We start from the raw sequence: 24,114 nt of genomic DNA on the forward strand, positions 1-24,114 counted from the left end.
GAGATCGATTCCCACTTGGTTCTACGAGGAGGAGGGCGGGGAAATGTGCAGGACCATGGACAGCAGCCTCCATTCATCCGCATGATACTCAAGCGCCGCCATGATCAGGGAACGCAGGGATGGATTTGGACAAAAGTAGGTTTACGGTGCTCTCGTATAGCCTCCCGTCCTTACCTGACATCTGCTTTTTATTCACATTTCTGTACACCAGCTCCTTGCTCCCTACGCATCCTTCTCTTGCTGCTCTGCCTTCCTTTCTATTGTCCCTCCTTCCCTTCACATCTGCTTTTTAATCATTCATGCCTCCTTCCCACAATTCCTTTCTTTGTTTAACCCACATTTCTGCCTTCCTTCCCCAGACCTGCCTCTTTCCTTCTGATACTTCTCTGCCTCCATCTGTTCATTCATTCAGACATTCCACACTACCATTGCGTCAACCCTGCCTTCATATTCTCATTTGCTCTTCCTTTGTCCATCCATCCTTCCTTTCTTCCCTCATAGCTAATTTTCATCCCTAGTCTGTGTGGTACTTCCCTCGTTCCTTCCAGCTTTTCTTGCCTCAGACTTGCTTTTTCCTCACCGGCCAATCACAGCCCACCTAGTGTTCACATTCATGCCTATTGACAACGTGGAGTCTTCAATGAAACTGACAGGAATGTGTGGTGGGAGCTGGACGACCCCCGACAATATCCACAAGCAAGCGATTCCAGTGTCAGTAAGGACTCTCGCTGAAGCCATTTGAAGGATAAGACAGGAGATGCCTTCTCTTGTTGGATGAGCACATTGCAACCAAAGCGCGTCAATATACGAGTCATTGCAAAAAAAGGTAATCTTGGAAAAAATGAATATATTACTTTAATTACACATAATTATCTGCCTTTGAACACAAAAAAAACGTCTTTTTGTTTTAGCTAACTTGAAGAAAATTCCACAAATGTAAATAACTCATCTGGTCATACTACCTTCACTTGTAAAATTCAAGATTTTTAGATCAACTTAATCATGACCGGTGATCATTATAGATGTTAAGAAAAAAAACAATGCACAAAAAATTACCAGGTAAATTAAAAAAAAAAGCATTTTGCCTTGATTTGAGATATTTAATCATGGTAGGATTTAACTTGGTGTGTCACTAGTTACCTTAATGCAGGGGTCACAAACGCGGTGCCTGCGGGTGAATGGTAGCCCCCCGCAAGGACCATACAGTATAAGGTGCCCGCAAGGTATGTTCTAAAAATACCATCGGCCACAAATTGTTACTATTATTTGTGCTTTAAATTCTGAATATGACTTTTTTGCTTGAATTAAAATTTAAACTACCTGTAATGCCATTTACTACAATAAATTAAAAGAAAAATATTTTATGTACGTGTAATGACCCAAACGAATGAACAGGTCACGTAGCCCTTCATACGATCGGTGCTCACAAAGTAGCTCTCAGCCTCAAAAAGGTTGCTGAGCCCTGCCTTAATGAGTCACTTTTCTATTGTTCCGGCAGCTTTAAAAATACAGCATTGGCATCAACATGAAGGAAAAACATGAGCAAAGGTTTTTCATTTTTCATCATTTAATTACAACACGGAGTTGGTTCTGTTTGACTTTTACAAGACAGAGATTGTGTGTGATTGTAGAAAGATGGTAAACCGGGGCAAGTCTGGGGGTACAAAAAAAAAAAAGACAATAATAATGTGACCGGAAAGTGTGTATCCTGTATGGCGTGAGCTTGGCGGGGGTCACACAATCATCTCGAGCTGCCTGGCATACTCTATGACCTGCTGCGCCAACTCCGTGGACGGGATGCTGACCTCCTCCGTGCGCTGTTGCTGACTACTGAACGAATAGCAGCCGGCGGCGTTCAGGCTCCACCCGCGCTGAAACCCAACAATAACATTTCAATGAGTGCCACGGGTTCGAAACCGTAAACAGATAACGTTGTGTGTTGTGTTGTTCCTTTAAAGGCGTGGCTTCGCGAGAGACATCAGGAGCTGGGTTGGCCGATCAGGATGCAATTGAGTGTCAGATCGACAGCAGCTTTTTTGCGTGTGCTCATTTTGTATTTGCGTGTTCCTGTATGATTCGAAGCGTGATCAGTACCTTCTTAGCGTACTCTGTCATCTTTTTGGACGACGTGAAGAAAAGCACACGCGTGGCCTCCGTGAACTGAATCTGTTCGTAGGCTTTCTCGATGCAGCCGGCGATCTCGTCGCTGCACACATAACAGCCAAACATTCATACTTTTCATATTACAGTCATACTTGTAGTTTTGTGTTTAAGTCAGTCCGTGACCAAACTCGTGGCTCAATTTACTCATTACTGAATCAGTTTTCCCCAATGAAGTGAATTGAAATCCCATTAAGCCAATCTATCCCCAAAACATTTGTAATATAAGGGAAAAAAAGCACTGGGTTGTGTAACATACATACATAATAAAACAAAAGACAATGTCAAGAAATTGAAGTTTTTATGTCAGTGTAGCGAAGCAGTGTATTCATGTATGGCCTTTTTAATGGTTGTGGCCTAATGAGTGATATCAGGCACCCTGACTCCCCCTCTGCCTGGTCATTTTCCCAATCGGGAATAGGGATGAGAATGACCAATTTGGAAAAACACTGAAAATTTCCGTTGGGGGGGGGGGTTGTGATTTTTGTCTTTGTCTCCTCCTGGATATTTTTTGCTCCTATCGGAACACAGAGTGTACAGCACTTTGCCGGGAATGTCCACTTTTTGTAAGAGTTCGGTTAGACATGATACCGTTTTCGGTCCTATCTGCACGGTTACACTTTTTTCAAGCCATGCCCGTCTGAAACAGTTTTTGATTCCAGCATCCTTGTCAATTGCCCTCGCTCGATCTTCATCCTTTTTTTTCCCTAACACTTTCGCCATCGTAAAACTTTGAACACACCGCTCAGTTCGCGTTATCTAAGTCCCACGCGGCATTACTTGGCTAACTAACAAGCTACACTGCGATTTCTGACAACCGAGAACACATGTACATGGCAATGGTGAAACTCCATTAACCACTAACGCGATTGGATCGTTATACTGTATAACTCTGTTGTCCAATAGAGTAATCTGCCGCAAACAAGTTTTAATGTTTATGTCGCAAAATGCAAACATTTACACTACCGAGCAAGTTAGAACGGCATATGATAGTCATGCTTGTGTCAGCACGAAGCTGAACTTGAAGCTTGGAGCCCACCACCGAGAGGCAGGCGCACGATACCCTACCCCCTGAAATTTTCTCAACGGATTTGCGCTTTACTCGAGAATTGTCATTTTGGTCTGAAAAAGTCGGAAATCAGCCGATCAGCGGAAAATTCTCATCCCTGCAAAAGATATGCATCGGTCAATCTGAGCCCCATTTTGAGGTACGAGTCCACGGTGACGTGAAACCAGGGAGGTCAAAGTAGGAAGCACGATTTGGGCCTGGATGGCAAAAAAAAAAAAAACAAACAAAAAAAAAAAAGCCCAAATTGCCAGAACAATGTTTTGCAAACAGGGGCAAAAAAAGCCCGTAAGATCATCACAAGGGAACAGGGGTCCATTTCACATGTAAAAAACTTTTTTTCTTTACTTGTTTTCAAATGACGAGTATTAATAGCATACACTCCGGTGTTGGCAACATAGTTACTACACAGGTCGCAATACCAACATTTTGACTGATACTACAAGTGCACAAAATACCTTGATACTGGTGCTGAAACGATAATGACACTGGACATTATTATTTAGCATAAATTGATCCCACTTGAAATATAAAGCATAAAATAGACATGTGGTGAGAGTAATAATTCAGCCACGGTAACAGGTCATTTGTGACGCATCAGGGCTGTGACGTCCTTTTTAGCAGACATGACCAATGATTCCTCAATTTCCCCAGATGGAATTTCTAGTGGGATTAGTTGGTAGGTCAACAGCTCTGAGGAATGGGCTTCGAGTAAATGTTCTCATTTTCTGTTTGACCGTTTGTTTCATTTATCAAATAATTGAACGCGCAAGGCTACTGGGGCATCAAAGTCCTTCAAACAGCTCCTCGGTTTTTGGCCTTCACTTGAGCAGCTGCGCATCTGGAGCTCACTTCCAACTCCAATAATGGCTCGCAACACACACCAAAAGAATTTCCCAAGCGACGGGCCGGAAAAAAAAAGAAAAAAACTAAATTGGGGGACTCCTAAGTCAAATTACCACTGCACTTGTACTTGTCTCCTCACGAGTGGCCTGAAAGAAATGAGAAAACTAGTCGCCGTGGTAACCGTGGCGTTCTTTACCGAATTGTGTCGAGCAGGATGTCAATGAAGAAGGTGTAGCTCTCAGCCGGAATGTTGCCTTTGGCCAGGAACACTTTGTTGTAGCTTCCCTCCATTAAATACTAGAACAGACCGCCAGAGGAGAACATGATCATCACATGGTGTCATCATCTCTTTACAAGTAACCTCACTACTTGGTCCTAAACAGTGTGAATGCTTGTCTGTATATACTGGATGTGCACTGCAAGTGGCTGGAGCCCAATCCAATGTATACAAAACACATCATACTACCATGCATTCATATACTTGTAATCATATTGGCCCCTGCTCCTAGCTGACATATCCAACCCATTAATTAATTTCAGTTTCTGAACTGTCATGTGTGACCGTGTATTCTATTTCCTCTCTAAACATAAAGGTACAGTTATTTATTACTTTGTTTTTCACAGTTTGGTACTGCTCTAACAAAGGTGGTTCCCATGAGACTGGACTGAAAATTGTACTGTAGCAACAATCACAAATTCCAGTGTTTTGTTTGTGACATTTAACGATAGGTGAGCGCCAGATTAGTAAGGCTCGTGTTTTCTTCTTAATTACTCGTGAGCCTCCTTTCATGATCACAACACTTGTAGCTTATTCGCCACCATAGAGAGCACAATGTTAGCCAAAACAGAAGCTCGGAGATAGCCAGTCGCAGCCAAGGAGCTGCCCATTATAGAGCTTGAAAGTTTTTTTTTTTTTTTTAAACGGGAAAATGTGAAAACATAACTCAGCAATAAGGTGATTGCAAATCTCGTGTCAGCCAAATCAATTGTCCGCGGTATAGCTCGCTTGCTAACAGGCAACCTCAAGTTATTTACACATCATCTCGTCCTCTCTGGTACACTGACCTTTTTTTCAATTTCATTGTTACAATGCACGTGAGCTGCTCAGAACAAAATACAGCCAAATCCAAACACTTGGCACCTCTAATTATAGAAACAAATATTTATTGCATAAGAACTCCATCTTCTACTGCCTCTGCTTCCAGCAAGTAGAGCAGCAGTTAGGCAATTAAAAATTTTGCCTTTTTTCCCCACTTTGTGATGCACTTATGTTAAATGTTTAAGGTCGCTTGTGCCACATCCCCAGACCCTCCCCTACATTTAAACGATTAGTTGCACTTGAGGCACTGTGAACTGTCACCATCAACTTTGAGAAATGCAGCAACATTTGACTGTTTACTCCGCCATGACTCATGACAACATGAGTCACTTGCAGCGCCGACTGTGCGGTCAGCAGTAGTGTGCAAAATCCGAGAGATTCACACGTGAGGTGTAAATTTTTTTCGATCAAGCAATAAAAACACTTGGTCACATTAACTAGTTATGGCACAAAAGTACAGTAGCTGGGAAAAGAAAGTCACGACGTAAGCCCACCATCCCTCTCCAGGCATGATGAATCAAACCAAGAGTAACCAAACCTTTACAATAGCGGAATGGTTGAATTGAATATACAGTGCCATAAAAAGTATTTGTCCCCTTTCAACAGTTTCTCCAATTTAATGTTTCCGATCATCAAACAGGTATAACCCAAGAGAACTTAAAAAAGCAGTTTTTTTAATGATTTCATTTATGAACAAAAAAAAGTATTCAAAGTTGTGCGAAAAAGTAATGGCCCCCTAAACCAACAACTGGTTGGGATTGGGCTACCCTCAGCAGCAACAACTACAAATCAAGTGATTTACGAAACTGGCAACGAGTCTTTCAGATATCTGTGGAAATATTTTATCATCCATTTTACGTGTATTTTACCTGTTCTAAGGACACGGGATGCCTGATGTACACGTTGGTCTGAATGTCACGCGCACTCAGCCGTTCCAGCTCCGTGTGGAACTCGGACACACGGTTTTGTGACAGTAGGAAGAGCAGGTTGAGTCCCAGAATCTGGTGCATGTAGGCCGCTTCCGGTAGCTCCTCCCTGAACAGCAAAATTAGACGAATTAATAATGACGACAAATGGCAGGGATCCCAAATGCCCCCCCCCCCCAAAAAAAAAAAAAAAACACGCTACTTGTAGTCAAAATAGTAGCACTTGAGCTGGGCCATATATCGCTCATATGAGGGGATGTCTTTTTTCAGGATGCTCCACAGGGCTCCAATTTCAAGAACATCACCTGAAAAAAAAGGCACGTTCAGGATGAATATTTGAAAGAATATTTATTCATTGTTATGGTGTTAATCATCAGAAAATACTCACGGGCTAATATAAGCTGTTGCTTGGTGAACATGGAGTCGCTTGTGGGTAGAAAGTTCAGCTCCAGTAACGACACCTTTTCCATGTTTCCATTTCATGGTAAAAAAGATCAAATAAATTATATTAAATGGGAAGATATTCATCATATGAGGATGTAGTCGATGTCGCAAATATTACAGCAATATTTGAACAGTTAAGTCTAATATATGGTAAGTATTGTGTGCGTTTCTTTCGGCTTGTCCCTTTCGGGGTCGCCACAGCGTATCATCTCAGATGAACGCATATAAACGTTTGGCACAATTTTTATGCCGGATGCCCTTCCTGATGCAACCCTTCTCAGGGAGTGGAGGCCCCAGTGGGATATGAACCCACAACCCCTGGTTTACCAAACCAGTGCTCTAACCACTGAGCTACGGGGCCTCTTATATATGGTAAGTATAACATCCATCAATCTATTTTCTGTACTGCTTAACCTCACGATGGTCCTTGGCATGTTGACAGTGATATATATAAATATACATGAATCAAAATGTCTTAACCATAATATACATACAGTGTAAGTATTTTCTCCCTCCTGGTTTCAGTCCCCCCCCCCCCCTATCACACAAAAAGGTTTCAAATAATCAAACCAGTTTTAATATCACTCAGAGACACCCCAATGAAATCCAAAATGCAATTTTCAAATGACAATACAATTTATTAAGGCACAGATAAAAAAATCCAAACCCTTCAGACCCTTTTCAACCTCCTACCCCCACAGCCACTGTGAGAAACCAAATTTGGGAAAGGTGAATTCAATTTCACAAGCCATACTCAAATCTGATTACCATCATACTCGTTGATTCAAGAAATCACTGAAATAGAAACTGTCAGAGAATGTGAAGTAGGCTATAAGACCTCAAGAACCAACGGATCATGCCACGGACCAAAGAAATTCAAGAAGAAATAGAACAAAAAAAGTGATTGAAATACAGCAGTCTAGAAAAGGTTACGAACCCATTTCCAAGGCTATAGGGCTCCAGCAAACCACTGTCAGAGCCATTAGCTACAAATGGAGAAAACTGGGAACAGTGGCAAACCTTCACAGGAGTGGACGACCAACTAAAACTACTTCAAGAGTGTGACGATGACTCATCTAGGAGGTCACAAAAGAACCCCGAACAACATCTTAAGACCTGCAGGCCTCAGTTAAGGTCAGTGCTAATGACTCTCCCATAAGAAAGACACTGGCCAAAATTGGCATCCGTGGGAGACTTCCCAGTCAAAAAATCCTCCTGTCAGCTAAGAATACAAAGGCTTGTCTCACATTTCCCAAAACACATCTTGATGATCCTAAATCAAGACTGTTGGAGAAACATTCTATGGACTAACAAGTCAAGAATTGAAGTATTTGGAAGGTTTATAGCTCGTTATATCTGGTGTAAAAATGGCACAGCGTTTGATAAGAACGTTATAAGTGAAGCATGGTGGTAGCGGTGTGATAGTCTGGGGCTGCTTTGCTGCCTCAGGACCAGGAAAACTTGCTCTTATTGATGGAACATTGAATCCTGCAGTGACCAGAAAATCTTCCAGGAGAACATGCGGCCATCTATTTGTGCCTTTAAACTCAACCGCTCTTGGATCAAGTAGCAGGACAACGATCCAAAACACACCAGCAAGGCCACCGTGGAAACTGCTCCAAATAAGATTTAAAAAAAAAAAAAAGTGTTTGGAGTTGCCAAGTCAAAGCCCAGACTTAAATCCAATTGAGATGCTGTGGTGTGACCTGAAACAGGCAGTTCATGTTAGAAAACCCAATACGGCAGAGTCGAAACAATTCTGCAAAGAAGAGTGGAACAAAATGCCTCCAGAGCTATACGAAAGACAGCTCAATTATCACAAATGCTTGATTTCAGTTATTGCTGCAAAGGGTGGCACAACCCATTATTAGGTTCAGGGGGCAATTAACCCCTCCGTACAGGGCACTTAACCACGCCTCCTGAAGTAACATCACGCGCGCTGACGTCAAACAAACAATTCGGAAAAATATCGGCGCAGCAAGAAAGGAATGGAGCGAAACTGTCCGATTTACCGGCTGATTTCTCACTCGCATTCTGAGCTAACAGTGAAATATCATTGAAAAGCAGGCAGCAGGGTTCAAGTATTTCAGCGAGGGGTATTTCAATGGTATTTCCATGCATATCGACGGAGAAACCATTGATATTAGAGCGAGATCTTTCCAGAGTCAGAGGAAGACCGAGAAGCCACATAATATAATATATTATAACCCAAAGACGAATTCGTCATTGACAGTTTCCTATTTTGGTGTTACATTTCACACTTGTGTAGAGAATCTGTATATGTAACTGTATAGCCGTTTGTGAACCACCGTATGAAGGAAAAGAAGGCGAGGCTTGATTTAAGAGTTGTTTCTCTCGTTTTCTTTGTCTAACGTCACGCGCTCCCCTCAATAATTATTCCTGAATTAGTGCCGAACCTACGCAAGTCCCGACCGAGTACGACAATCACTACTTTAGTGTCCTCAAACATCCTTCCTTCAGTCTTGGTGCATGTCGAAGGCTTTTAGGACTGCTAGTCCGGTTTAGCTTAGCTAATTAGCCGCCAATAAAGAGACACGTTTGTGCAGTCAGATCATCGCAAAATATCGCTCAACACAGATCAAGTGTGTCAATCATTCACACGTAGCTATAGCGTAGCGAAGAACTGGTAATTCATTTATATGAGACATGTATTGAAAATCAAATATAGGACTTACCTTCGTGCAAACATATCTGTTCCGGTTGATGGATTCAGTTGATCATGCGGTCTGCCTCAAAGTTTTATCCATCAAAGACATTTTTCGTTCTCGGTCTTCTGTTCCGATTGATTTTAGATGGATTCAGTTGATGATGCGGTCTTACACAAAGTTTGATCCATCAAAGACATTTTTCGTACTGGGTCTTCGGTTTTGGAAAGGGTACGAATTAAACTCCACAAACTAGCCTTTCAGGATACCTGTCGTCACTATTATAAAGTCCGTGACTACACCTCTTAACCATATCTATTGTTAAAGAACCCAAATACGCGATAAAATGCCAACAGACGCTATACTGGACCATCCAGCCAGCGTTGTCTGAGATTTGAGTCCGAGATTATGCAGATCTCTGGCCTCTGATTGGTCAGTGACGCGGATTGCGCAACATCCACGGAGGGGTCAATTACATCTTCACAGGGCGTCAGAAAGGTGTGGATTTTTTGTGCCTTAATAACTTGAATTGTCATTGTATTTTGTATTTCCGTGGGTTGTCTCTGAGTAATAAAATTATTTTGTATGTGATACATTTGCAAAAATAAAAACCGACAGGAGGGGGCAATAGTTTTACACGGCAATACACACACACACGTCAATAAAGGCTTACATTGGGGGAAAAAAAATCATTTCGACCAATACATACATAAACACTAGAGAAACTTAAAACAAAAAATGTCAATATGAATAATTTGAATGACAGCTGCCGAACGTAAGCGTGATTTTACATACAAATGACTAACATTGGAACACCAACTACAACAGTGGTGGTGTGTTTTGCACTAATAGTAATTATATAACTTCAGAAACAAACACTAGTTGGCTCGTTGAGGCTTGATATTATTGATGGGAGGGTAAAAAAAACAAACAAACAAAAAAAAACTAAACGAGTACATAGGCTTATTGCTAAATTACCAACCTTGGCCCCGCGAAAGCTAAGACAAACTTAGCTAGTAATGGTAATAGTGGACAAAACTGCTCTGAGTTTAGCTCAAACTGGACGAAAATAAAGTTTAGATGTGGAACACTACCTTGAGTTTAGTGAGAAGTTCGCCGCATTTACTAAGATTTGGGCTTTTCTTGTTCCACTCGGCTTTCAGCGTCTCGTACAGTCCCGCAGTCTCCCTCAACGCCATGGTGATTCTGCAAATTGAAGCACGACCCCAGCCGACGTAATACGGCTGACGTATGTCGTAAAACCAAGAAGGTTTCGCATTGGCAGAGACAAACGGACGTCACCATCGCCGCCCTATTTGATGTGGAAACCTGAATGCGTTGTGCTTGAAGATGGAGATGGTTCAACCGTTTTCTACTCAAAGGCAGCGCTCACAACATTACCACTGAACATACCAACATCCATTTTTTAGCCGCTTATCCTCACACGGAGAGAACGTGGAAACTCCACACAGGCAGGGCTGGGATTTGAATCCTCAGGACTGTGAGGCCAAAGCTGTACAACTACGCCAATTACATATTTTGAAAATAACAAATTACGACTAATCCAGCGACAAGAAATTGTCTTAAATTGACACTGTACAAACTTGTGCAACAGCAAAATTTCAAAGTGGAGATCTTGTAGGCTGGTATGTGGACATTTTGAGGTGAAAATAGCAACTGTTCTTTTTCTGTAGTCTATAAGGCAAATAACGAATGAATGCGATGCCAAAGTAATTGTATCTCTTCAAAAATAAAAAAGGAAACCTCTCATATTGTATTTGTGCTGTGCTGCTGTGCGTGCATCAAATTATTCAAGAAGTCACTCTGAAAACTCTATTTCTGTGCTGTGGGGGCCGCAGCGTTGTGCTCATATGACTTCTTGACCCTGTTTGATTGATGGCAACAGGGATTGCGATAGATTAGTGCAAAAGAAGAAGACTCTGACAAACCAAAACATATAGATTGATGTAACAGATTAATTAATTAATTCATTAATTAATTAATTAATTAGATGTGCATTCTAAGCAGAAGATAACTGTGTGCTTTACACAAAATGAAAGTATTTAAAAACAAACCAAAAAAAAAACATTTGAAAAAACAAGTGCAGAAAAATAAGATGCCTTACTAAAAATTACCCCCAAAAATGTACATTGCAAGATTTTTGTAATGCTCTCAATGCTCAGGGGGGAAAAGAATAGTTTTTAATCTCACACTGACGTCATTTCTGTTGGCACCATATTAGCTAATTCTGCTTTGCCATATTTGGTTTGAACTATGGGCTCCACAATCTGAACTGACTCTTCAGATCTCCGAGCCCTACTAGGTTTATATGCCATTAGCAATGATTTAATGTATTCAGGACCTCAACAATTTCGTGATTCATAGATCAGTATCAGAACTCTCTATTCTATATCTGACTAGGAGCCGGTATCAAGACTTCAGAATTGGAGTAATGTTCTGATTTCTATGTAATGCAGCCCTATAGGGGCACAAACCAGTGCAATCTGTAGGCCGGTCCCAAGCCCGGATAAATGCAGAGGGTTGTGTCAGGAACGGCATCCGGCGTAAAAACTGTGCCAAACAAATATGAGCGTTCATCTAAAGAATCCCATACCGGATCGGTCGTGGCCCGGGTTAACAACGCCCGCCCCCGGCACTGCTAACCTGCAGGGCGTCGGTGGAAATTCAGCTACTGTTGGTCGAAGACAAAGAAGAGGAGGAAACCGGATCCATTGTCAGAAGAAAAAGAGGAATGCACAGAGCCTACAACTGAGTGTAGGGACTTTGAATGTTGGGACTATGACAGGAAAAGCTCAGGAGTTGGTTGGCATGATGATTAGGAGAAAGGTTGATATTCTGTGCATCCAAGAGAGCAGGTGGAAAGGTAGTAAGGCTAGAAGTTTAGGAGCAGGGTTTAAATTTTTCTACCACGGAGTAGATGGGAAGAGAAATGGAGTAGGGGTTATTTTAAAGGAAGAGCTGGCTAAGAATGTCTTGGAGGTGAAAAGAGTATCAGATCGAGTGATGAGACTAAAATTTTAAATTGAGGGTGTTATGTATAATGTGGTTAGCGGCTATGCCCCACAGGTAGGATGTGACCTAGAGTTTAAAGAGAAATTCTGGAAGGAACTAGATGAAATAGTTCTGAGCATCCCAGACAGCGAGAGAGTTGTGATTGGTGCAGATTGTAATGGACATATTGGTAAAGGAAACAGGGGCGATGAAGAAGTGATGGGTAAGTACGGCATCCAGGAAAGGAACTTTGAGGGACAGATGGTGGTGGACTTTGCAAAAAGGATGGAGATGGCTGTAGTGAACACTTATTTCCAGAAGAGGGAGGAACATATAGTGACCTACAAGAGCGGAGGTAGAAGCACGCAGGTGGATTACTTTTTGTGCAGACGATGTAATCTGAAGGAGGTTACTGACTGTAAAGTAGTGGTAGGGGAGAGTGTAGCTTGACAGCATAGGATGGTAGTGTGTAGGATGACTCTGGTGGTGGGTAGGAAGATTAAGAAGACAAAGGTAGAGCAGAGAACCATGTGGTGGAAGCTGAGAAAGGAAGAATTTTGTGCGGCCTTTCGGAAAGGTAAGACAGGCTCTCGATGGACAGCAGAAGCTCCCGGAAGACTGGACAACGCCAGCCAAAGTAATCAGAGAGACAGGCAGGAGAGTACTTGGTGTGTCTTTTGGTTGGAAAGGGGAGAAGGAGACTTGGTGGTGCAACCCCAAAATACAAGGAGTCATACAAGGAAAGAGATTGGCGAAGAAGAAGTGGGATACTGAGAGGACTGAGGAGAGGCGAAAGGAGTACATCGAGATGCGACGTAGGGCAAGGGTAGAGGTGGCAGAGGCTAAACAAGAGGCATATGAAGACATGTACACCAGGTTGGACACGAAAGAAAGCGAAAAGGATCTCTACAGGTTGGCCAGACAGAGGGATAGAGATGGGAAGGATGTGCAGCAGGTTAGCGTGATTAAGGATAGAGATGGAAATGTGTTGACTGGTGCCAGTAGTGTCCTAAATAGATGGAAAGAATACTTTGAGAAGTTGATGAATGAAGAAAATGAGAGAGAAGGAAGAGTTGAAGAGGCAAGTGTGAAGGACCAGGAAGTGGCAATGATTACTAAGGGGGAAGTCAGAAAGGCACTACAAAGGATGAAAAATGGAAAGGCAGTTGGTCCTGATGACATACCGGTAGAGGTATGGAAGCAATTTGGAGAGATGGCTGTAGAGTTTTTGACCAACTCATTCAACAGAATACTAGCGGGCGAAAAGTTGCCTGAAGAATGGAGGAAAAGTGTTCTAGTTCCCATTTTTAAGAACAAGGGGGATGTTCAGAGCTGTGGGAACTATAGAGAAATAAAGTTGAATGAAGTTATGGGAAAGAGTAGTGTAGGCTAGACTCAGGACAGAAGTATCTGCGAGCAACAGTATGGTTTTATGCCTAGAAAGAGTACCACAGATGCATTATTTACCTTGAAGATGCTAGTGGAAAAGTACAGAGAAGGTCAGAAGGAGCTACATTGTGTCTTTGTGGATCTAGAGAAAGCCTATGACAGAGCACCAAGAGAGGAACTGTGGTACTGCATGCGTAAGTCTGGTGTGGCAGAGAAGTATGTTAAAACAGTACAGGACATGTATGATGGCAGCAGACTTCGATGGTTTGGACATGTTCAGAGGCGAGAGAATGAGTATATTGGTGGTAGGGTGCTGAGGATGGAGCTGCCAGGCAAAAGCGCGAGAGGAAGACCAAAGTGAGGGAAGACATGAGGGCAGTTGGGGTTAGAGTGGAAGATGCAGGAGATAGGCTAAGATGGAAAAAGATGACACGCTGTGGCGACCCCTAACGGGACAAACCGAAAGGAAAAGAAGAAGTTCTGATTTCTTTGTTGCGGACAGTACCTGAGCTACAACGTTCTCAATGAGCTGCAGCTGGTTAAGTCTATTTGTGACCTCATGCTAACTGTGGCGGAATCCCAGGGTTATTGTGAGTTTGAAAAGGTCGAACAAAAATAGAGCATATCGGAATGAACTTGGATCACAATCAACATGTCTGGATAACTTGCTCAGATAGATACGAAGTTGTTTTTTGGAGGAAGACGTGTTACATATCAATTTACTTATGATCCATGACAGTTTGATGAAAGGACCACTTGTGCATTCAGTAGAAAATCGGTGAGTACACATTTTTAACAGTATTGGAATGCGATGTCAATGCTATATGAATGCTATGGGCTATGTCCCAAGTTTATCAAAAATGTGAGCTTATTCTATCTAATGGTTTGTTTATATCTGGGACTTCCCAAGAGTGATTACACGTATACATCCAGGCATCCATTTTCTATGCCACTTCCCCACAGGAGTGTTGGAGCCCATCCCAGCTGTCAACGGGCAGGGTACACAGGGAGAACATGCAAATTCCACACAGGAGATTGAACCCGGGTCCTCAAAACTGTGAGGCCAACGCTTTACAGCTGTGCCACCACGTCGCCTCATAAAGTATGTTGTTACTTATGCAGTACCATCACGAAATGCTATAGCTAGGCAGCTAATAACAAGTAATGGTTAGATGCGTGCAAATTTCCCCGGATAATGAAAAAGGCTCAACTGTGACAGGCACAGCTTTATCCTGTTAGGTTGACCCCACGCGAGGTTAAAGCAGTGATTCCCAAACAGTGTGCCGGGAGACATTAGTGTGCCGTGGGAAGTTATCCAATTTTATGTAATTGCTAAAAAAATAAAACATTTATTCCAATAAATAATGTATCTTTATTCATCTATTTATGTCAGTGAGGCACAATGACAGACAGAACAAAAAAAATCCTCTTCTATTAAATGGCAGGAAGTACATACAGTAATTAATTGATCCATTTTTGGTGACATTTACTTTTGTTGGTGTGCCGTGGGATTTTTAAATTGTAAAATATGTGCCTTGGCTCTATAAAGGTTGGAAATCACTGGGTTGAAGAACAACAAATATGGGTGCGTTTCCTGTTTTGTTGCAGTTTGGTGGGCAACACGTCGCCATCTTGGCCTAGTGAGAACGAATGGTCTGTAATGCTAAGCACCGACAACGTCACGAGGCGGGGTCAAGGACGTTTCTTCTGGGTCTGGCTGTGAAAGTTGGCACATATAGGTAATGCATGGATTTTAAAAATGTGGTTTATTTTCCTTTTTTCCAATTAACGTCCAAAATATATGTAATAATAATAATATTACTTCAGATTGGAGGGTTTGTTGTACATTTTGGACAAAGTCTTCCTTTAAATACCGCTTTGATCTTTTATACTCGTTTGCATGTGTTGATGTCCCAGTCACCAATCAACTTCAACGGTCATATGGCAGATTTTATAGAAATGGACACAGTGTAGTGCCGGAGAAAAGGAGTCGGAGTGTCGGACATAGGAACAAAACTTGTTTTATTGGCAGACATAAAAAAAAAAACACTCGCATAACGGCGGGAACTCTGTGAACTCTCACTCCGGAAAAGCAACAACAAAAACAGTCCGTGCGCAACCGCACCCCAGCTAGTGGTCACGCGGGTGAATTATGTAAACACCACTGCAGGAAATATAGTGCATTTTATATGCAACTTTATTTTTGTATATGTTAATCGGAAATATATCGAAGCCTTTTTTAAAGCGCTTTTTCATGGTGAGTCCATTGAGATGCCCCGTTAAATATGGCGCACGCACTGACGCGTTCTCGAAATTGTCCAACCCGCTCCTGGCGGCGTCTATATGAGGTCTATGGCGCTCCACCCCCCCTCTGTGGCGTTTGCTCAAGATGGCGGCGTTCGGCGCAGACCGTTGGCTCAGCGGCTTAGCAAATCACGACATTTTCAAGAAAATACGCGACAAGTTGGGCTCGGAGCCCAAGTCGTCCGAGGGAGCGGTGGCGAAGAATCTTATCTTTTGCCTGGACGGCGACTTTTTCTTGTGGGACGACGCGGACCGCGTGTTTTACACGACATGTCTGCGCCAGTTGAACACAGCGGAGGAGCAGGACGGCGGCAGCTTCCAGACGCTGATGTCTATCAACCCTCCTCGCTTTCCGGTGTGCCAGCTCCTTGTCAGCCCCACGCAGGTCCACGTCGCGCTCGTGGGCCAGCGGGGCGTCTCGGTGCTGGAGCTCCCGCAGCGTTGGGGCAAAAGGTCCGAGTTCGAGGGCGGACGCAGATGCGTCAACTGCAAGACCATCCCGGTGGCCGAGCGCTTCTTCACCAGCTCGCCGTCGGTGAGTCTTCGCCAGGCGGCCTGGTACCCGAGCGAGAGCGACGAGCCCCTCCTAGTGCTGCTGACGTCCGACAACACCATCCGCTTTTACGGCTTGAGGACCCCCCAGGCTCCGGTGAAAGTGGTGCCCGTGTCGCAGTGCGATGACGACAGCAGCGTTCAGGTGCCGGCCCGCTCCTTCGCGGCCTCACTGGGGGAGGTCGCCGTGGCCTTTGACTTCGGTCCGGTGACCTACGTGAGGGAGAGGCCCGTCTACCCGCTCTACATCCTCTACGAGAACGGCGAGACGTACCTGTGCCACACCAGCCAGGTGAACACTGTGAGCGTGGGGAAGCGCGTGGGCCCCCTCCCCATGTACCCCGCTGCCGAGGACAACTACGGCTACGACGCCTGCGCCATCCTCTGCCTGCCCTGCGTGCCCCGCATCCTGGTCATCGCGACAGAGACGGGCATGCTGTACCACTGCGTGGTGCTGGAGTCGGACGAGGATGATGACGACGACGACCACCACCACGCGGGGCTCAGGTGTGGGTTTGCTGTCGAACTCTTCTCGAAAACGTCCTTTCCGGGATCTTCTCAGTGCGTTTAAAAAATGGTGGACGGACAACTGTAGGGTTCCGCTTGTAAACGGCACGCTCTGAAAATAAGAGCAACATTTGGCCGCATTTCGCTTCAAACGGTGTTTAAATATTTTCGAGGGGCACTTTCCTGCATATTCACAACGACCTTTGTCAACTTTATATTTTTTTAATTCAAAAAATTAAAAGTTACACCTTATTCATAAACATAAATGTTATTTTTTTCAAAAGTTCACTATATAATTTTTACATCTAATTATATGTAAATGTTGGTTATAAGTGCCTAATCTAAAAGTACATTTTTAGTACAATATATGTTGATTCTGAATTTAGAAAAATTTATCTAAATTTTAAGGTTAAATATATTTCTTAATGTTAAATGTACATTTAAATGTTTTCTGTTAATGTTTAATATAGAGCCAAATGTTACATGTGAATGTTAAATACAATATAAATGTTCAAGCGAAATGCTTCGGGGTGGCACTAAATATATGAAATGCAAATCTAAACTGGTGATTGTGTCCGGCCATAAAATTTACACTGAAGGAGGGGAAAAAAATCATATAATCCATTCGACTATAAATTGCAATTTTGGGGAGAAATAGAATAAGGCAGAACAGACAGTTTATCTAGAAAGGGAATAGAAAGTAAGAAAGAACAGGATAAATGGGTGTTTAACTTAACGCTGATCGCTACCTTTCCCATTGTAGCTTTTTTTTAGGATGGCAAAGGTGGAAAAGTTCATTGATTGTTTTATTTACAAGGGAAATTAAGATTAGCGGTGTTTTGGAAACATGGGAGGCAAGAGTATTTTATTTTGTCGCAAGCAAATTGGTTTGATTTGGTCTGGATGATATAAACTATTTAAGTTATCTGTCAGTTGCACGCTGTCAGTTTAGTAATTTTTTTTGTTTATTCCTGTTAATTTGCATTGAAAGTTTCCAACTTTGAAAATGACATCAATTTAGTACAATTCTGGTTTAGTCCCATTAATGTCATTGGAGATGAACCAATCTAATCGCTCAATTGTTTTTGTTAGGGGGCCAAGATTTAAAAGATTTTTTTCTTATAATTTTTTTGCCTGTAGGGGCTACAAATAATTACCGTGGAACGTTTTTGTGAAATTTCCTGTCATTTTGCAACACTAGGTGGATAACAGGCAGGGTGCCGGCCCTCTACGTGTTTGAGTGCGTGGAGCTGGAACTCACCCTCAAGGTGGCGGCGGGCAACGACTGCGAGGACAACCTGGACTTCACCTGCCCCATCCGCCTGCACCGGGACCCGCTGTGCCTGCAACGCTACCACTGCACCCATGAGGCGGGCGTCCACAGCGTGGGACTCATCTGGGTGAACAAGCTGCAGACGTTCCTGTGGGCAGGCGACGAGGACAAGGACTGCCTGCCCGAGCTGGCGGCTGAGCGGCGTTGCGCAGTGGAGCACATCGTTTGCACCCGGCCCCTCGCCGCCAGCCGCTCGGCCCCGGTGCGAGGCTTCCTCATCGTGTCGGACCTCTCGCTTGGACCCACCATGATCTGCGTGAGCGCTGCCTACGAGTGCATCCTGCTGCCCTTGCTCAGCTCCATCCGGGCGCCCTCGCCTCCATTGCTGTGCAGCCAGTCCAACACGGGGCCGGCCAGCTCGCCTCTGCGCGGCCTGGCCGGAAGCTCCTTCGAGCAGCATGTCCGCAACATCCTGGCGCGGGGCTCCACCAACCCGCTCCTACTCAAGGCAAGGCTTGCGTTTCAGTCAGCCCACATGTTGCTGTCAGTCCTGCTAAAGTGAAGAAAATAGGTATTTGAACACCCTGCTATAGTGAAAGTTCTCCCACTTAGAAATAATGGAGGGGTTAGAAATTTTCATCGTAGGTGCATGTCAATTGTGAGAGAGATAATCTAAAATGAAAAACCCAACAATCACAATGTGTGATTTATTTATTATTATTACTTTTTTTTTTTAAATTTGTGTGATACAGCTGCAAATAAGTATTTGAACACCTGAGAAAACTAATGTTAATATTTGGTACAGTAGCCTTTGTTTGCAATTACAGAGGTCAAACGTTTCTTGTGGTTTGCACACACTGCAGGAGGGAGTTTGGCCCACTCCTCCACACAGATCTTCTCTAGATCAGACAGGTTTCTGGGCTGTCGGTGAGTGACAGAGTTTCAGCTCCCTCCAAATATTTTTTTTTTTTTTTGGGTTTAGGTCTGGAGACTGGCTAGGCCACGCCAGGACCTTGATATGTTTCTTACGGAGCCACTCCTTTGTTTTCCCGGCTGTGTGCTTCGGATCATTGTCACGTTGAAACACCCAGCCATGACCCATCTTCAATGCTCTTGACTGAGGGGAAAGAGGTTGTTCCCCAAAACCTCACAATACATGGCCACGGTCATCCTCTCCTTAATGATTTTAAACCATTACGTCTTAGTGTATAACCAACAGTCACCTTGGGTGGTCCCAGCTCTTTTCAGGTCATTGACCATGTCCTGCCGTGTAGTCCTGGGCTGATTCCTCACCTTTCTAAGGATCACTGAGACCCCACAAGGTGATATCTTGCATGGGGCTCCACTCTGATTGAGATTGACCGTCTTCCATGTTCTAATGATTGCTCCAATAGTGGACCTTTTTTCACTCAGCTGCTTGGCAATTTCTCCATAGCCCTTTCCAGCCAGAGTTGTAGAATTTTGTCTCTGGTGTCTTTGGACAGCTCTTTGGTCTTGGCCATGTTAAGAGTTCGAGTCGTCTTGATTGTATGGAGTGGACAGGTTTCTTTATGGAGCTAACAACCTCACACAGGCGGATCTGATTCAGGATAATATATGGAGTGGAGGTGGACTTTTAAAGGCGGACTAATGGGTCTTTGAGGGTCATCATTTTAGCTGATACACTGGTGTTTAAGTACTTATTTGCAGGTGTATAACAAATCGTTAAAAAAAATCATACATTGTGATTTCTGGATTTTTCTTTTGGATTATCTCTCTCACAGTGGACATGCACCTATGATGAAAATTTCAGAGCCCTCCAAGATTTCTAAGTGGGAGAACTTGCTATATAGCAGGGTGTTCAAATACTTATTTTCTTCACCGTACCTTTTGAATGTGCTTCTCCTTCCACATTTTTGAACAGATTCAAAGTTTTGTCAAAGAGTCACAAAATTCAGCATGAGGTATTGCTTTCAAGTTTTTCCATCATTAATGGTATTATTAATTACCGTGTAATCAACACACACGGGTTACTAGGGCATCTAGATGGGCACATTTACAACATTCCACAAATTCTGAAATTTTCACAATGAAATGAAATAATTAAGAGATATTTGAAACTTTACCAATCCAAACTACTTATTTCAAAATATTGACAAAGTTCAGGACATGAGGAAAGCAAACTGCCTCAACAACATTCTCGTTTTTTCCTCCCTTTGTGATGGTTCCAAGTAGCCAGCCATTTTTCTGTGCAGTCCTTTCTCATTCTCACTCATTCTGTGTGTGACACCACAAATTATATTTTCGTGGTACATGTAGCCATCACTGCCTAACTATACTTCAGCTGTGTCAAACGTTTTATTACAATACATTTGAATCAACTGTAAGTATGCACTGCAGCCAGGTAATATACATTAACTGTATTCTATTTTCCAAAGGCTGGTGACGGGGAGCCTTCGCCCCAGGAGCGCCTCCAGCTCTTAAGTAGAGCCACGCAGGTGTTCCGCGAGGAGTACATTCTGAAGCAGGACATGGCGCGTGAGGAGCTCCAGAAGCGCGTCAAGCTCCTGCGAGGCCAAAGGGCCAAGCAGCTGGAGGACTTGGCGCAGTGCCGAGAGGAGCGCCGGAGCCTGCGCGAGGAGGCCGAGCGGTTGGCCGACAAGTTCGAGGACGCAAAGTACCGGCAAGAGGCTGTGGGCGAGCGCGTCAAACGTGTGCTGGCCGGCCAGCAGGTCCGCCTGCCCATCCTGTCCAACAGTGAGAAGGACATGCGCAAGGAGCTGCAGGCCATGAAGGAGCAACTCAGGCACTTGGACATCGGCATCAAGCAGGTGAAGATGAAGATGGAGTACCAGAAGACCCAGGTGGACAGGGATGCGCCCGTACCTGGCGCCGCTCCCGGGAGGGCCTCCATCTCGCTGAGCGCCGCGCAGAAGAAGGTGGTGCAGGACGTGCTCCGAGAAGAGGGCCAGCAAATCGTGGACATAATGAAGAGGGTCAAGGAGATGTTATGCCTCATCGCCATGAGGAGCTCCGACTTGTACTTGAGCAACAAGTGAGATGTTGCCAATGTCGCAGACTTCACTTTTGATAACGCCCTGTTTGTACTGTCGCAAAATGCAGCATATTTGGAATATTTTATTCTAGTTCATATTTGCATTTTTGTCTTTACAATGCTAGCTTTGTATGTTGAATAAAAAAATGGGAAAAGTTGAAAGATTATCTGTCATTTGTCTTTAGCAATACAGACGGATCTGTAGTCTCACTCAATTTATGTATGGAGATTGGGAGGAAAATACTACCCCCTCAAAAAATTGAAGGTGTGGAGTCATTTTATTATATATACACTGGTTTGGTAAACCAGGGGTTGTGGGTTCGTATCCCACTAGGGGCTCCGCTCCCTAAGGAGGGTCCTGTCAGGAAAGGCATCCGGTGTAAAAATTGTGCCAAACATATATGCGCTCATCTGAGATGATACGCTGTGGTGACCCCGAAAGGGACAAGCCGAAAGAAACACACACAAGTGGCACACATTTACATACATGGGAGATCCAGTGCAAAAAAATACTACAGCTAACTCAGCATTGAAGGGCTGTGAGACAGTTTGGTGTACTGTCATTTTTTTTAATGTAGTTGCCTCCAACTGTTGCGAGTTTTGTTTTTCATCCAAGCGTATTGTCCACTTCGTGTTTCTTTTTTTTTGTCCACCAGAGGTCACTCCACTCCCACATTCCTCTTTCCGCACAGTTTGTGCGCTGGGACTTCCCTGTGTAAGCGCCCACGGACGGAAACCCTGCTTTTGTTGACTTTGATCTATCTATCTATCTATCTATCTATCTATCTATCTATCTATCTATCTATCTATCTATCTATCTATCTATCTATCTATCTATCTATCTATCTATCTATCTATCTATCTATCTATCTATATCTATCTATCTATCTATCTATCTATCTAGTCTGTCAATCCGTCCATCTAATCTAATCTAATCTAAATCTATTTATCCCATAGTTTTTGTTGACGTGTTGAAGTGACTTGTGAAAAATTTGAAATCAGCAAGTGATAATAACAATGTACACGTTAGACCCGCTGAATGCAACTGAACTGGACAATTGTAAACAGATTTCAGTCAGCGACTCCCAACCGCACACGTACCAACTTGCTGTGCCTGAAAAACGGAACTCTGGTCTTCTCATCGGGAAACGAGATCTTCAGGCTCCAGATACAGTATACTGTATTATTTCCTGTTGAATCACAAACAACATAGCGCGATAGTTGTGGGGAAAGCGGATTGCCTGTAGTCCGCTGTTGTTATAATAATACAAAGAGAGAAATGGGTGAGAAAAAAAGGGAGTATGTTGACATCATCACTTTCAGGTGAAAACCTCCTTGGTTTTCATATTTTTTTCAATAATTGTCCCCACATGGATCTTTGTGGGGTTTTTTTGCTTATGTTTTCAAATGTATTGGTCAATTCTAGGTGGCACAGTGGATCCGCTGGTAAAGCGTTGGCCTCACAGTTCTGAGGTCCCGGGTACAATCCCGGACCTGCTTGTGTGGAGTTTGCATGTTCTCCCCATGCCTGCGTGGGTTTTCTCCGGGCAGTCCGGTTTCCTCCTACATCCCAAAAACATGCAACATTAATTGGAGACTCTAAATTGCCCCTTGTTGTGATTGCAAGTGCGACTGTTTATCTCGATGTGCCCTGCGATTGGCTGGCAACCAGTTCAGGGTGTACCCCGCTTCCTGCCCGTTGACAGCTGGGATAGGCTCCAGCACTCCCCGCGACGCTCATGAGGATAAGCATCTTAAAATGGATGGGTGGTCAATTCTAAGTGTTTAAAATGGCTGTCTCTCTTTGACGATACAGCAATGGCGCAATACACATGCCGTCATTCGTATTCACATTAAGGGCAATTTAGAGTGTCCAATTAATGCTGCCTGTATTTGGGATGTGTGCCCGGAGAAAACCCACGCAGGCACAGTGAGGATATGCAAACTCCCCACAGGGAGGGCCGGGATTTGAACCTGTGAGGCCAATGCTCTAACCAGTTGCCCTACTGTGCCGCCACTACAGATTCAAATTAAACTTAAAGCCTAGTTAAGTATCATTCTAAAACCTAATCTGCACATAATGAATGTATTGAAAGAGTTTGGTTGGCGGCTGGCAGGCTCTGGCTTTATCCCCTGAAATGTAACATTAGTTGTAAAAGCAACAACAAGGCCATTTTGAGAAAGCACAGAGCAGAACATCCACTGGTGAGACATTTTGTCAGGTTTTTATAGGAACTACTGTCAATTGCCGCTAGTAAGTTTTTATATTTAAAAAAATAAAAGTAGGAGATGAGCAGTCGAAATTGGCACATTTCATATTTGTATTATTTTGCGAATGTTGGTTAGTCATCAGGCCTACTGTAATGTACTGGAAGGCCCAAAAGAGGGGGTGGACGGGAGCCATGTTGGTTTCTTTCTTAAAGCTACAACGCTCGGCTTCTGTGTAGGAAACTTAACAGAGGATAGGAAAAGAGATATTAATAACTCTCGGGTCGGCCCTCCACATTCTTCACATGTGAGTCAGCGTCAGAGCAAGCGAGCCACCGAGCCGGGGAGGATTGCTCCTGTTTCTCATTTGCCTCCCTTTTCCACGGACGAGGGGGTGGAATTAGCTGTTCTCCTCTGGAAAATATGGAACATTTTATGCAAACACACACATGCACAGAGCATCTTAAGAGAGTGTAATATACACAAATAGCGACGTGGATAGACTCCGCTTTGTGCGGCTGATGTTGTGATTTGGGGTGGGGGGTTGGAAAAAGGTGGTATGCACACTTGGCCCGGTCCGGAATCATTGAGTCAGAGTGAATGTTTATCAGGACTGGCTGCTAGAGAA

The 24,114-nt window shown here is 43.6% G+C and overlaps 2 protein-coding genes across 2 annotated transcripts; one reads left to right on the forward strand and one right to left on the reverse strand.

Moving 5' to 3' along the window:
* Window positions 1-1,571: 1,571 nt before the first annotated feature.
* psmd8 (proteasome 26S subunit, non-ATPase 8) lies at window positions 1,572-10,459 on the reverse strand. Its single transcript, XM_061828099.1, has 7 exons — window positions 10,302-10,459; window positions 6,486-6,558; window positions 6,300-6,402; window positions 6,041-6,206; window positions 4,269-4,369; window positions 2,095-2,206; window positions 1,572-1,871 (listed from the first exon to the last, which is right to left on the reverse strand). Exons 1-7 carry the CDS (start codon window positions 10,404-10,406, stop codon window positions 1,734-1,736), a joined length of 798 nt encoding a protein of 265 aa, XP_061684083.1. The 5' UTR covers window positions 10,407-10,459; the 3' UTR covers window positions 1,572-1,733.
* Window positions 10,460-15,385: 4,926 nt separating this feature from the next.
* nup88 (nucleoporin 88) lies at window positions 15,386-21,440 on the forward strand. The gene is made up of 3 exons (XM_061828060.1): window positions 15,386-16,971; window positions 18,173-18,752; window positions 20,662-21,440. Exons 1-3 carry the CDS (start codon window positions 15,998-16,000, stop codon window positions 21,280-21,282), a joined length of 2,175 nt encoding a protein of 724 aa, XP_061684044.1. The 5' UTR covers window positions 15,386-15,997; the 3' UTR covers window positions 21,283-21,440.
* The last annotated feature ends 2,674 nt before the right edge of the window (window positions 21,441-24,114 follow it).

Source organism: Syngnathoides biaculeatus, chromosome 8, assembly GCF_019802595.1.
Source record: "Syngnathoides biaculeatus isolate LvHL_M chromosome 8, ASM1980259v1, whole genome shotgun sequence".
NCBI classification, from domain to species: Eukaryota; Metazoa; Chordata; class Actinopteri; order Syngnathiformes; family Syngnathidae; genus Syngnathoides; species Syngnathoides biaculeatus.

What these genes read in the sequence shown, in the direction of transcription:
- psmd8 (XM_061828099.1), bottom strand. Translation starts at nt 10,406, where the DNA reads ATGGCGTTGAGGGAGACTGCGGGACTGTACGAGACGCTGAAAGCCGAG. An exon ending in AACTTCTCACTAAACTCAAG is followed by an intron (nt 6,559 to 10,301) that starts GTAGTGTTCCAC and finishes AACATGGAAAAG; the next exon opens with GTGTCGTTACTGGAGCTGAA. An exon ending in TGACAGAGTACGCTAAGAAG is followed by an intron (nt 1,872 to 2,094) that starts GTACTGATCACG and finishes GTTGGGTTTCAG; the next exon opens with CGCGGGTGGAGCCTGAACGC.
- nup88 (XM_061828060.1), top strand. Translation starts at nt 15,998, where the DNA reads ATGGCGGCGTTCGGCGCAGACCGTTGGCTCAGCGGCTTAGCAAATCAC. An exon ending in CACCACCACGCGGGGCTCAG is followed by an intron (nt 16,972 to 18,172) that starts GTGTGGGTTTGC and finishes TTGCAACACTAG; the next exon opens with GTGGATAACAGGCAGGGTGC. An exon ending in CCAACCCGCTCCTACTCAAG is followed by an intron (nt 18,753 to 20,661) that starts GCAAGGCTTGCG and finishes TATTTTCCAAAG; the next exon opens with GCTGGTGACGGGGAGCCTTC.